Source organism: Scomber japonicus, chromosome 2 (genome assembly GCF_027409825.1).
Source record: "Scomber japonicus isolate fScoJap1 chromosome 2, fScoJap1.pri, whole genome shotgun sequence".
Taxonomy (NCBI): domain Eukaryota; kingdom Metazoa; phylum Chordata; class Actinopteri; order Scombriformes; family Scombridae; genus Scomber; species Scomber japonicus.
In genome coordinates this window covers 5152467-5166268 of record NC_070579.1, presented here as the reverse complement: position 1 = coordinate 5166268, position 13802 = coordinate 5152467, and the positions used below count along the sequence as shown (strand labels likewise).

The following is a 13802-nucleotide window of genomic DNA, read 5'->3' as shown; positions in this document are numbered from 1 at the left end:
ACTGATATGTTGATGATCTGCAGCCTCTGAGATGCTGCACAGAGCACAGTGCTGTTACACACAGCTGATCACTGTTTATTAAATCAGCTGATGACACCAGGCTGCTGCAGTATAACCACACACACCTCTACACTCATCAGACTGGTCAGTTATAACTTTCTTTTCAGCAACAGTAACTCATGTTTTATTCTTGAAACACATTGCAAGCACATGAGGTTGACTGTTTAATAACTTGAAGTTCATCACACTGAAGGTCCTGAATCAGTTTAACAACAATTAAAGAACAACAACATGATAACACACAGGACCTGTTGAGTTCTACATGAAGCTTTTTGTAGTTTTATAGCAGCAAATATTTATTGTGTACTATTGGTCCTACTGCTCCTCTTACATTTTCTCTTATTTCTTGACCCTTGGCAGGATGAGAACTATCACCTGCTAACAGAAAGACTCAGTAAGATCCTCAATGAGCTGGAAGAGATTAAGAGGATCCAGCTCCAGAGGCTCAGACTAACCAGCACATATCAGTCTCCCTCTGAACGGTCTCCCAGTGAGTAGACATGCAGCACATGTAGACTTGAGATAATGATGCACTGAGCTGCACATTAATATGAATGATCATTTAATGTGACTGAATGTGACATTGTGACATTTTATTATAGTTTAGTATCTCTGACCTCATGCTTTAAGATTTAATGACAACATGGTGTGTGATTGTACATTTGTCCCTGCTGTGTTATTTGTAATAAATGTAATAAAACTGAACTTAGAAATAGTTACAATGAAAAAAGAAATGAAGAAATAATATTAGTAGTGATGATCAGGTTTTAATGAATTATAATATTGTTTCACATTTAAAGGTTAATTTACATATTTTACTCTGTTAGTCATACGATTCATTTCATTATATCTCATAAACTTATTGATATTTTATATTCTGGAGATCCATTTTGTGTCTTCTTCTCTCCATCAGGTAAATCTCGTCCGTCACTGGATCCAAACACAAAGTTCAATCAGTCTGTGGACCAAACAGAGGTGAGTGCAGAACAGTTCACCCTGATACGTTTATGAGTGAGACACATTTGAAGTGATGGACACAGCTTTAATGCAGGTTGAACATGTTTGACATACAGGAAGTCAGAGCAAAGATCTGAGAACTGGACTGATGTGATATTAAATTGTATAGTTTATATGTTATTACGGGATGTGGATTGAAACCTAGATCACATGATCTTGACTGTTTAATAACTTGAAGTTCATCACACTGAAGGTCCTGAATCAGTTTAACAAAAAATAAAAAAACAACATGATAACACACAGGACCTGTTGAGTTCTACATGAAGCTTTTTGTAGTTTTATAGCAGCAAATATTTATTGTTTACTATTTGTCCTACTGCTCCTCTTACCGTTTCCTCTCATATCTTTACTCTTCTTTTGGCAGGATGAGAACTATCACCTGCTAACAGAAAGACTCAGTGAGATCTACAAGGAGCTGGAGGAGATACGTTCGACCCTGGTCCAGAGGCTCAGACAAACCAGAATAGATCAGTCTCCCTCTGAACTGCCTCCCAGTGAGTAGACATGCAGCACATGTAGACTTGAGATAATGTTGCACTGAGCTGCACATTAATATGAATGATCATTTAATGTGACTGAATGTGACATTGTGACATTTTATTATAGTTTAGTATCTCTGACCTCATGCTTTAAGATTTCAATCAGGAGAGACCAGAGAATGATGTTAAAGAATGTTTATTATACAGATGATATTAATGATTAGGTATTGTCAAAAGTCTGCAGGGAGAATTTTAATCGAAGGAAGTCAGTCCTGAGCAGCCCCCCCCCCCCCCCCCATTGGGATCCAAACACTGGTGGTGGGTGCTGATGACTTTCATCAATCAATCTCGGGCCAAATTACAGCAAAAGTCATCATTGAGGCACCTTTGGCATGGAGCAGAACTAGACTGTTTTCGTTAATTTAGAAAAAGACCCAACATTCCCCCTGAGCAAGCACTTGGAGACAGTGACAAGGAAAACTCCCCTTTATGGGAAGAAAACTCAGGCAGAAACAGGCTCTAGGTGGGCGGCCATCTGCCTTGACTGGTTGGGGTTGAGGGGAGGGAGAAAGAAAGAAAGAAAGAAAGAAAGAGAGAAAGCACCTGAGCAGAGACAGCTTAAATAGACAGCTGCAATATGATAGGCTGACAAAGAAGGTGTGTCACCGTGCTACAGGTTAGATGTGAACAGCTGACGTCAACTGATGCTCCAGAAACAACAGAAAGGAAATGATGAGCTTTGACAGAGATCAGTATGAGCTGTGAGAAGGATCAGAATGACTAAAGAATGAGAAATAAAACTATGACGTGAGCATACAAAAGATCAAAAGATGGTCTTCCTGTCTGAAATTTCACTAAACTTCATTTAATGACAACATGGTGTGTGATTGTAGATTTGTCTCTGCTGTGTTATTTGTTATAAATGTAATAAAACTGAACTTATAAAACAGTTACAATGAAAAAAGAAATGAAGAATGGAATTGATGCTGTTGAGGTTTTAATAATTTAATACTTTGTTTCACATTATTGATGTTCATTTATATATTTTACTCTGTCATATGATTTATTTCATTATATCTCATCAATTTATTTGATATTTTCTATTCTGGAGATCCATTTTGTGTCTTCTTCTCTCCATCAGGTAAATCTCGTCTGTCACTGGATCCAAACACAAAGTTCAATCAGTCTGTGGACCAAACAGAGGTGAGTGCAGAACAGTTCACCCTGATACATTTATGAGTGAGACACATTTGAAGTGATGGACACAGCTTTAATGCAGGTTGAACATGTTTGACATACAGGAAGTCAGAGCAAAGATCTGAGAACTGGACTGATGTGAGTCAGTCTGCTGGTCTCAGTGAGGACTCTAGCAGCAGCGTTTCTAAACTGCAGCTTTATGATCAACATTTTAGAGACAGTTATGAGTGTCAGAAACTTTTTGCCATCTTTCTTTTCTTTTCCTGTTCTCTAGAAAACACACAAACACATTGTTGTCATAGTAATGAACAGCTGAGCCTGTGCTTGATGCTGCAGTGCTGTTGTTGGTCTGAATGCAGCCTGACACACATTATATTTCTCTCACACCATCATTACACTTCCATCTGTTATGTTCAGGAGTTAAATACTGTATAGACTTTGAGTGTTTGATCACTTCATAGCACACATTTACATGTTATTTTTTTACTTTTCTAATATTCAGGTCAACCCTGATGTTCCAAAGAGAAAAGGAAGCAAGGCGACACCATCAGCTGCAGGAGCTTCAGTCAGGTAATTATACAATTATACCATGAAATGACAAAATATAATTATAACTCCCTCAAGGCACGAATAACACAAGTGGCTTTCTTGGTTCTAGTCTATTTGAAGCTCCCTCCAAATCCACCGTGAAAACTATAACATACACATATACACACACAATATTAACGATTACATCAGAAAAGTAAACATAAACATGAAAATAATCTGCATAGTAAATACAGAAAAACACGTGAATGAGCTTGTTGGCTGCGTGCCATGTAAAGGAGGAATTATCTCTGGTCTTCAGATGATTCTTGAACACTTAAACACAGAATGTCAAAATAAAAGCGGTATTTTCAAAATAAAAGTTGACAGCCCTCTTAAGCAACACAGACACACAAAGACACCTGAAACATGTACAAAATGACAATAATAGTATAAACAGTGATACATTATAACTATCAGCTACAATAATCTTTCCTTCTTTAATTGTGAATGAGCTCTCAGTATAAATACCAATTTATTTGTAATACTTGAATTAAATGATAAATTGTGTAGCATGCTTTGGTGGTTTATTGAATTTACTGAAGTACTGCACTTAAGTTCAGATTTGAAGTACTTGTACTTTCCTTGAGTATTTTCATTTGATGTTAATTTCATTTTACTTTAGTAGCATAGATCAGTATAAAGACTATTAAATGTAGCAGTCTTGATTGAGCAAAACTTCTTCTATTAAACATCTTTTATTTTTCAGTTATAGCATTTCACCGCCTTTGGCTCAACCAATAATGCAACTGCAATCTGCATCTGGTAAGTAAAGTAAATGGGCTGATAGCTACTTGAGAGAAAGTAACAAAGTACATTTACTTAAGTACTTAATTTCAAATCTGAGTCACATTTCAGTTTTATTTCACTCTTTACATTTACTCCACTATCATTGATCTCTGTTGTCATTTTATGAAACTTTATAATTCCACTCTGTTACATTTCAGAGGGAACTTTCTACTCCACTACATTAGTTTTTACAGCTGTAGTTACTTTTCAGGTTAAATTTTTACATACAATAAAATAATGATGAGCTTATAAATTATATTGCACTGTTAAATATTAAAGTGATTACAAAAATGTTTTTGGCTTATAAAATAACTTTATTTCTTCTTCTTTTTTACCCAATCTATTATCTCAGATTTATTTTGTGACCCTTTTAAAGTTCAAAGCAGCTCCACCTCAAACAGCTACAACAGTAAAATGCTGCTGATTCACTGACTGTTAAATGTATTTAATATTTCAGTCACAGACTGATTTCTGCAAAATGAATTTTACTTTAGTACTTTAAGAGGGATGTTAAATTAATGCTTTTTACTTGTGATGTAGTATTCTTTTGTTGTGGTATTGATACCATTGATACCATATTGATTTGAAATAACTTTTTCATGTCTTCTACCCACCAGATCACTCTCATCTCACATTTATTTCCAACACAGAGCCTGATCTGTCTGCAGACAAAAATCTTATGATGATGTCTGAGCATTGCACCTCGGCCCTCTCACTGGTGAGACACACTATGGATGATGGACGCAGCTTCAAAGCAGATTAAACGTCTTATTAAAGCTGGTGGATCAGTTGTTAGCCTTGAGAAAGAAAGCAGATGTTGAGGAGGGAAATCATTTTGCTCCAGAAAGCTAAATTCAAAGTGCTTTAGATAATACATGAAAAATCATTAAGATCACAGTTAAATGGAACACCAGGCAATATAAGGCAAATATAATCAGGGTTTAAAACATATTAAATAAAATTAAATGGAAGCTAGAAATATGTTTATGTTGAAAGAACCAAATAAAAAATGCTGTGTTGTTACAGTGTTCTGGAGAAGCAGGCTCACCTTCCCACACTTTGAAAACCCCTAGCATGAGTCAGTGTTGCTGGGTAGGATCGCTGCCTGCTATAATAGTAGTAGTATTTTTGTTGCTGCTCTGACAAAAGAATAACCAAAACACAGTGGTGTCATTTTAATGAAACAGGAAGCCTGTTTTTTGTTGTCATCTTGGGCTCCAGGAAAGATTAATCTCAATGTTTCACCATTTTTGGACCAAGCAACAAATCCAATAATCAAGAAAATCAATAAAAGCTATTGTTAGTTGCAGCTCTGCTATCATTAATACATTCCAATGTTTACCCTGAATGTACGTAATTAAATGTGTATGATATTTTCAATCACTTAAAAACTACAAGTTGTTACAGTTTGAAAACTAATTTTGTGCCTTTCTAAACATCCAGGGCCCATCCTGCTTTACACCTGAACTGCTTCATGAACCTGGACACATTTCATACAGGTAATCAGACCATAAAACAGTAAAATATGCTTTCCTCTGCTTTATTGGTTATCATTGTAAAAACAGTAAGGATTTATTTTTATTGACAGACAGATCATGTGATGAGGCACTGATCACCATCATCATATCATACTCTTTTCCATGTTTATCACAAAAATATGGATAGGAGCTGTATACTAGGGATTCATATTTTTCTCTGAAAATAAGACATTTTAAATCAAACGGAAAAAAGCCAATTTTCCCAGAAATAAACATTTTTTTAAAAGGCAACTTTAGCTAGCCCTGGTCATCAACACTAATAAATGCAACAAGGAGACATTATGCATTTATTGTGCAGCTCTGACCTTTTTTGTGTACTATTTTTAAGGCAAAAGATCACAATTTATGTCCATCAACATTATAATGAATAGGCTTAAAGACCGTGTAAAGTAAATTCAGACATTTTCTTCTGAACACATTAAATAGGTCATAAATGTATTTCTTAAAAAAAGGTGTAAAAAGCATTTCAACCATTTAGATTTGAATTGTGGAGCTAGGCTTCACAAACTGTGTTTCAAGATTTCTGTGTTCAGGATTTAGTGATTAGCATAAACCCGCCCCTGCTGCTGTAGAGGTATAAATATATTCACACTAATACTACTACTACAGTGTACAAGTAGCCAGTTAGCCGCCGAGCTAGCCGTCAAGCTAGCAGCCTAGTTAGCCACCGAGCTAGCAGCTGAGCTAGCAGCAGAAAGCTCTCAGATGTAGCGTCCATGTTTCTGGTAGAGGTGGTGACTTTGATTGACAGGTGACACTTGGTAGGGGGCGGGGTTTCAGCGAACTTGGAGGCCACGCCCACAGCATTTGGAAGCAGAGAAAGAGGCTGAGGAAAACACTGAATCTGGTCCAGTGTGACAGGAGAAAGAAGCAAAATCTAAAGTTAGCTGGCAGCCAGTGATAGAAGCTAAATCCTGCTGTGGACAGTTATCCACTTAGCTTCAATGTCAGATATGCATTATGAGAAGAGGTGTTTGAATGAGGCTGTGTCGTCTGCTAAATTTAGACTTGTTCTTATAACCCATACTTCTTTCACCACTGTCATTCTGTGTCCTTCAGGTTCTTGTGTCCTGGTCCAGGTGTGTTTCAGTGTATGTTGACAAAGCTGATATTTACTATGGATCGGGAGGGGGAGTTGTTATACAAGACTGTCCAATGGGATTACAGCCTTATTCAGTCAGCTGGAAAGAGACCTGCAGGTCCGCTGTTTGACATCAAGTGTTCAGAGGAAGCTGTCTCTAAGCTGCACCTCCAACACTGTGAAAAAAATCCTGGTAAGCAATCATGTCCTTTCTTGCATTTTGTTTAAACTTACAAAGTGTAGGATGTGTCTGAAATTACATTTCTTGGAGTGATAATAAATAAATGTTGCTGGAAGCCATATAAACTATATCAAAGCTTAAATGTCAGTCAGTCATAATACATTATACACCTAATACAGTATAAGGTGTATAATGAAACTTGATTTTCCTCATAGTCCCATAACTCACTTAGTGTAAGTATAGGAAAGTTCATATAAAACTGATCTAATTTTCATACTTCAAAAGAGAACCATAATAATTCTAAACACAACTACCATATTATTACAGAGAACTAACAAACTCACTGTTAATTGAATTAAAGACTCTAAAATGTTGAAATGTAAAATTGTTACTAAATGAACTGATTATCTCTCCAACTAAACATATTCCATATGTACAGAGAACTGGCCCCACTAGGATATTAAAGTTTAATGTAACTGAACATTCTCTATAATTTTGAGACATTGGGCCAGATGGAAGAACATTTTTGTTTGTTTATCTTTTTCGTGAGTTGAAGCTGTATGAGTGTGCCACATCAGATTGACCAAACTGTCGTATCACCAGGAAACAGTCATAGATGAGCTGCGTAAACATGATGAATCCCATCTGTTCTAAATGAATGCGCAGGGTTAGGGTTAGGGGTTAGTTCTTAAACTGAGGTCCTGCTCTCAGAAATAGATCAACAGAAACACATATTATTTAGTAGTGGAAAAAGAGAAAAAACAACCTGTTTTGTGAATGCCATCTCAGCTGTTGCGTGCACCATCGCAGAAATAAAATAATTATGGTAATCTATTAATAATAAAATGATTTGACATGACTTAGATGCCAAAAAAACTTCTCGTTAGGGGAGTCATCAGCCAGGCAGCCAAACCATAACCTCAATCACCAATATTTCAATATTGTAAGGTTGCATTATATCACAGTTTCAGCTTACTACTTTAATACTAAAGTAATGTGTGACAGTGGCATCTTCTACCACAAATGTTAATGACAACCAACACTGATGTTACACCTACTGCTGGGACTCACTAACACCCAGGCTGACAACCCAGGACAAGCTGACTGAAGAAGCTGGAGATGGGTTTAACAGCGCAACAGCTCAACCTCTCCCTCTTATTTGTGCTGATAAACTACATCACTGTTTGGACGTATTGTATCATCCAGTGCTGTTTGGTTTTGATACCCATGTGGAGGTTTTTATGTGTTCATTAATTGATTATCACCCTCTGTAATAAACCACAAGATGCAAAGGCTGGGTGTGAAAGGATAGACTGTTTCCCAAAGGAGCAGTGAACAGCCACATCCAATCAATAAAATCTGGCAAAAGACAGATGCAACCATGTAGCAGCCACACAGACCTCCAAGAGGCCAAAAAGGTTGTTACACCATGCATGGAGTGTATCATCGACTGATTCAGGTGAAAACCCAAGACTGCCTTCGGCAGGAATGGTTGGTTTGGACGCAATATCACAACTGTATAATGCTATGCTCCCATGAAAATTCTTAAAGCAATATCCATGTAAATTGTCCCAAAGGGGACAGTTCCCCATACATATGGAATATGTTTAGGTGGAGAGATAGTCACTTCACTCAGAGGACCAAAGTCACAATGTAACCAAATGATTTTTGGCTCTATACAAAATCCATCTCGATACAATAGAGAAGTTATTACCTGAAACTGTTAAAAAAGTTGAAAGTCAGGTTGCATGTTCAAAAAAATTAGGACACATTGTATTGCAGTCAAATGTGTGAATTTATGGAACAGATTTAGTGAACAACTGAAAACACATAGAACATGTAAGTTTAATTTTTTTAAAACACAATAAAAAGCAAGTGAGTAAAACATATTCAAATTACTGAACAAATATAAAAATGGATGATCAGAAATAGACATTGCCTTGGAAGGACAGGAAACAGGATATGTAAAGTGTGTCTTTGTCTGTTTGTCTTTTTGGTTCTGTAATCTTAAATTTAGAGGTTCAGTGAGATTAAATTAATGGCTGATGGTTCTGTGTTTACAGCATTGCTCTCTGACGTCCTGTCTGTTGTTCACATCACTGATAATGGAATGAGCTTCCTTGAGCCTCTGGAGATTACAGACACTCATGTGGTTGTGGATGTATCTCACCTCTCAGCCTGGGGTTTGGTATGGGATATCAAAAGGTTTTTCAGCCCAGATCCAAAACCAATATGTGGTCAAGTTCTGATGTTTTACCGACCAACGTACAAGGGGCAACGTCCAAAACTCAACGTGTTTCTACTGGCAGAAAACGTGCCAGTGCAGGAGGTAAAAGCTCTTTCTAATAACTTACCATCAGTTCATAATCATTTTAAAGTCACATCTTCCATAATTAGCAAACTAAATGTAATTATCAGTCAACGATACACTTTACTCCTCTCTGTACTTATCAAAGTTTGTTATGCTCTTGTAAGAATTGTTCTCTTCAGATGCACTTTGAGACAGAATTTTACTGTAAAACTTCAGATTTTAAGTTGTTTTTCTGAGATTTCTCTTATCACTCACATGGTCTAATGCTGCAAACTCAATCTTCACTTTATTTAACTTGTACAACAGCAAATTTCTGCCACCATGACAGAGAAATGTTGCTCAGTCTACCCTTATACAGTAGTATGACCTCAATAATAAACATAAAGTAGAATTATCACCAAAAACTGAAAATGTATAAATTTGAAAACAGTTGAATTTATTGAAGAGCTGTTGTATTGGATTGAATTAGATTGCACAGGTGTAGCTAATGAAGTGGTCGGTGACTGTATGTCATAGTATGTACTGTAATTCTTTTTTTCTCCTTTAACTGTCACCTGTTTGTATATACACTGCTTATACAAGTTATCACACTTTTGTTTTTTACTCTTTTTGTAATTCACCTTTACATCTCCATAATTCAACTATGGGAAACAAAAGAGTTTTATGTCTTGGGGTTGTTTTGTCTTGTTGTACCAAAGTCACTGTCTAATGAAAATGTTCTAATGAAGGTGAAGGAACAACAAGAAAATGTTGAGTACATTGATGTCCCTTCCTCCTGTGACCTCATTGAAGGCCAAACCTACAGTCTGCTATGTTCTGAGGTTTATAAAGTGCAGCCTCCGGTGAGTACGTTCTATTAAAATATAAAGCATGTCACACATTCACATTAAATAATAATAATAAAAATAAATCATAAATTAGACTCTGTTATTGGTTTACAGCACGCACGATTTAACTTAAAGTATGGACCAAATTACCACAAAACTTTTGAGATTCGACTGACTCCGAGCACAGATGACGTGACTGTGACAGTCCAAGACCAAGAGAAGAAACAAGTCTGGGAGTATGATGTTGAACTACCTGGTAAAGAAGGTATAGTTTTATTATTTATTAATTATTCATTCACACATTGGAAAACTTTGGATTGCTTTTATTCTGATCTTTCGTCTGTTCGGTCTGCATTCATTCATAAATCATGTTTTTTGCTATGTTAAAATGAACTTGATATAGTAGCAGTCATTCTGTAAATGCAGTTATCACATTACTAATCCAGAGCTGTACTTGAAGCAGACGCTAAGAGGCATACTCAGTGTCAGTCAGTTTGCAACACATTTCCTGCATCAACAGGTAAATATTGATGCTCGTAAGTTTTTGTGCCTGGAAATGGGTTATGTATTAATGGACCAATGATGCCAGTGATCATGTTTTCAGTCTCTGGAGAGCAGTTATGTGGACGTAACTGAGCATGTGCAGAAAAGTGCTTCTTTTTACAGCTTTTCTAGTTTTTAGTCTACATATCACAATTGACTGAATATCATAGTTTTCCTTTGTACTACATTGTACTTCAGTAAAAAGTCAAAAGGTAGTGATATATAACACATTGCTGAGTGGTGTCTGCCATACACAGGACTGCTCTCTGGAGAATTAAAATGCCGTATTTGTTAGTAGATCAGTTAATTGTTGGTTTGCCTCTGCACATGAGATTTGTTGACAATAACAAAAATAAAGGAAATTGTCAGTCTTATGCTTTAACTTCATGTATATGCTGCAGTGGAGGATGACTGCACTGAGACACCAGTCCAAATTGTGTTTAATATCCTGCCACATTAATTCTCCACAATTAATTTGGATGTGTGTCGTTTATCGTATCAAGCTAAATCCTTTGTCTCTGGTTCTGGTTTAGTTTCATCATCAGCCACCAGCTCATCTGCTGTGTCATCCCAGTCCGCAGCCTTTCTGCAGTCTCCAGCTATAGGAGGTGAGCAACACTGTGTTCAGATAAGAACATTTTTTTTTTCTACTGACAAGAAAACAAAGAAACAATAAAATATAAAATATAAAATTTGCCTGCATTTACACTGAATGTTAGTTTCATCCCCTTAAATGTTTATAGATTTCCCATTAGACATAAGGTCTACATGCATATTTGACATCTTTGCTGATGTTCCAACAGGGAAACACTATCCAAGGAAACACTAAGAGGGAGTTTGATGCTAAAAAGACTTTAAATATGGCAGATATTCACTTGATATGAGTAACTCAGGCATATGCATTTTTGCACAAAATGGATTTTGGTTCCCATCACTTACTTTGAAAGCACATTTGAAGAGGATATTTTAATAGTCAGTATGAACAGGAGGAATAATTATGGTGAGGGAAACCTCTTTCAATGTCCATATGGGTACCTGGCTGTTGTTTTAAGACAGGCTTGAAAAACTGTGAACCTGTCCTGTAAGACTTGTGGTCATTTAGCAATCTTTCAAAGTTTTCAAGACCACAATATGACATCCATGCCCACTTCACACAGTGATTTACCAGGTTTTCATAGTTGATAGGCAAGACTTGAACTCCTCTCTCAAGCTCTGTTTTTTTTTTTCATTCTCTTCTGTCATTTACCACCCCAGGTTCTTACCCAAGGACAAGGAATCTACAAAGTACTCCTACAAAGAGTCTTCCAGGGGATGAAAAGACAAAACTGTTGTCTGTTCGGAAAAAGTTTATTGAGAGAGTGTCCGATCCTATTCTGAAAACCCTGATGGATGCACTTCTACAATACAGGGTTATCAACAGCGGGGAAATTGATTCAATCAAAGGACTGTCCAGGGCAGACAAAGCACGAGAGCTGATTGACATGGTGCGAGGGAAGGGTGATCAGGCTTGTAAAATTCTGTTGGATACCTTCTGTGAAGTAGATCCATTTGTTTATTCAACACTTCAGTTACCATTAAGCAAAAGGAAACTGTGGTGAAATCTGTGGCTTGTGGATACATCTTCAGATGCTTTGTTCTTAAAGCTGGTCTTAAATTTTCAGAGTATTTCCTTAACTCAAAAACCTAAGGATCTTAAACTCAGGTATCCTTCAGTACTGTCAGTCAACTGATTTTTTGGGTTTTTCAGGTTTGTGTCATTTGTTGCTTGTAAATGTTAGGTTGTGTGTTCTCATGTATTATTATTCTGTGTTTTTATGTTGAAGTTGTATGTTCAGTGGAGGTCACATGAGTCTCTTAAGCCAATGAAATGTTATGAGCCCTTTTTTTGTTGTTGTAATGAGCTCCCCTTTTTCTACAAGGGTTGTTACAGACTGTGGCTGATATGATGAGATGCAAATAAAGAACAAGAGAAGAGATGGTGTTGATTTTTCCCTCCTAAAATGGCAGAAGAAACAGAAAACTTAACAGTAAAAGTGTTTCGTTTTTTGTTTTCTAAAATTTAATTTTGTTTCAGGACTGGTAAAAGTGTTTTTGCTAATGTCATTTTGTTATATGATATGTAAAAATGTTTTCCAAAATGTAAAAACTTTATTAAAGTGTTAAACCTTTTGTAATATTTTGCACTTCCCGGCCTCCGTAGTGTATACTCCAAAACTTTTTAAATTTACTTTTATTAGAAACACAATAAAACACACACCTAAAACAGTGTATCGGGTTAATGGTTCTGGTCTTTTAAAAGAACACAATACCTTTCCATATTTAATATGGTGTGTAGCTGTGTGTTTACTCAAGTAAAAAAAACTATTAATCAGAGCTGTCACTGTGCACAAACATTGTGCCCAAGTCACAGTAAGGCCAAGCTCACTGTCCTCAGACTCTGTGTCAGTCCCAGAATCAAACAAAGCATCATCTTCTGTTCCATCCAGTGGAGAAACACCAAAGTCAATGAATATTTTATTCTTCAGATCTGTGCTCATACTGTGTGTCGTTGCCACAGCGCAATAGCTGATCATCTGTGCGCTTTTGCACATCGCGCTTCAACATCTGCTGCTGTTAGTCAGGTCAGTCTGGTCTGTAACGGGTCATCAATAGTCTACCTATTTTAATTGGCTGCAGACACAGCTGGAGCGAGCATGCTCTACACAGCCATTTATAGGACGTTATAGTTCATAAGTGTGGACGCTCACATCGTTATCTTTATTGTTATAGTTATCATTCTTAGTGTGGACGGCCTTTTACACACTGTCGTTGCAAAGATAACGGTCCATTAATTTGTTATTTTAAAAGTTAAAGTTTCAAAAGGTCTAAACAGAAAAATCACCAAGAGTTGTCCAGCTGAATGCAGTCAGAGTTTTATTCATCGACGAATATACATCCTCGGAACCAAAACATCAAGATAAACAACAAGATCTCATCATTTAATTACAAGAGTTAGGATTTAGAGTTTAGGTTTATCTGTCTTGTTATATTGCCAGAGGTTTGATGTCTTACAAATACAGTGCCTTGCAAAAGTATTCATACCCCTTGAACTTTTCCACATTTGGTCACGTTACAACCACAAACTTAAATGTATTTTATTGGGATTTTATGTGATAGACCAACACAAAGTAGTGCATAATTGTGAAGTGGAAGGA

The 13802-nt window shown here is 36.6% G+C and overlaps 1 protein-coding gene and 1 long non-coding RNA gene across 2 annotated transcripts; both read left to right on the top strand.

Annotated features, from left to right (window-relative positions):
• The first annotated feature begins 3253 nt into the window (after window positions 1-3253).
• On the top strand, window positions 3254-4835 carry LOC128371599 (uncharacterized). Its single transcript, XR_008322814.1, has 3 exons — window positions 3254-3323; window positions 4048-4103; window positions 4745-4835. It is a non-coding gene; the product is annotated as an uncharacterized LOC128371599 (long non-coding RNA).
• A 1783-nt stretch (window positions 4836-6618) lies between these two features.
• Window positions 6619-12691, top strand: LOC128380434 (uncharacterized). Its single transcript, XM_053340249.1, has 8 exons — window positions 6619-6635; window positions 6725-6939; window positions 8991-9256; window positions 9967-10080; window positions 10180-10330; window positions 11142-11216; window positions 11863-12092; window positions 12683-12691. The coding sequence occupies exons 1-8, from the start codon at window positions 6619-6621 to the stop codon at window positions 12689-12691; spliced, it is 1077 nt and encodes a 358-aa protein (XP_053196224.1).
• Window positions 12692-13802: the final 1111 nt, after the last annotated feature.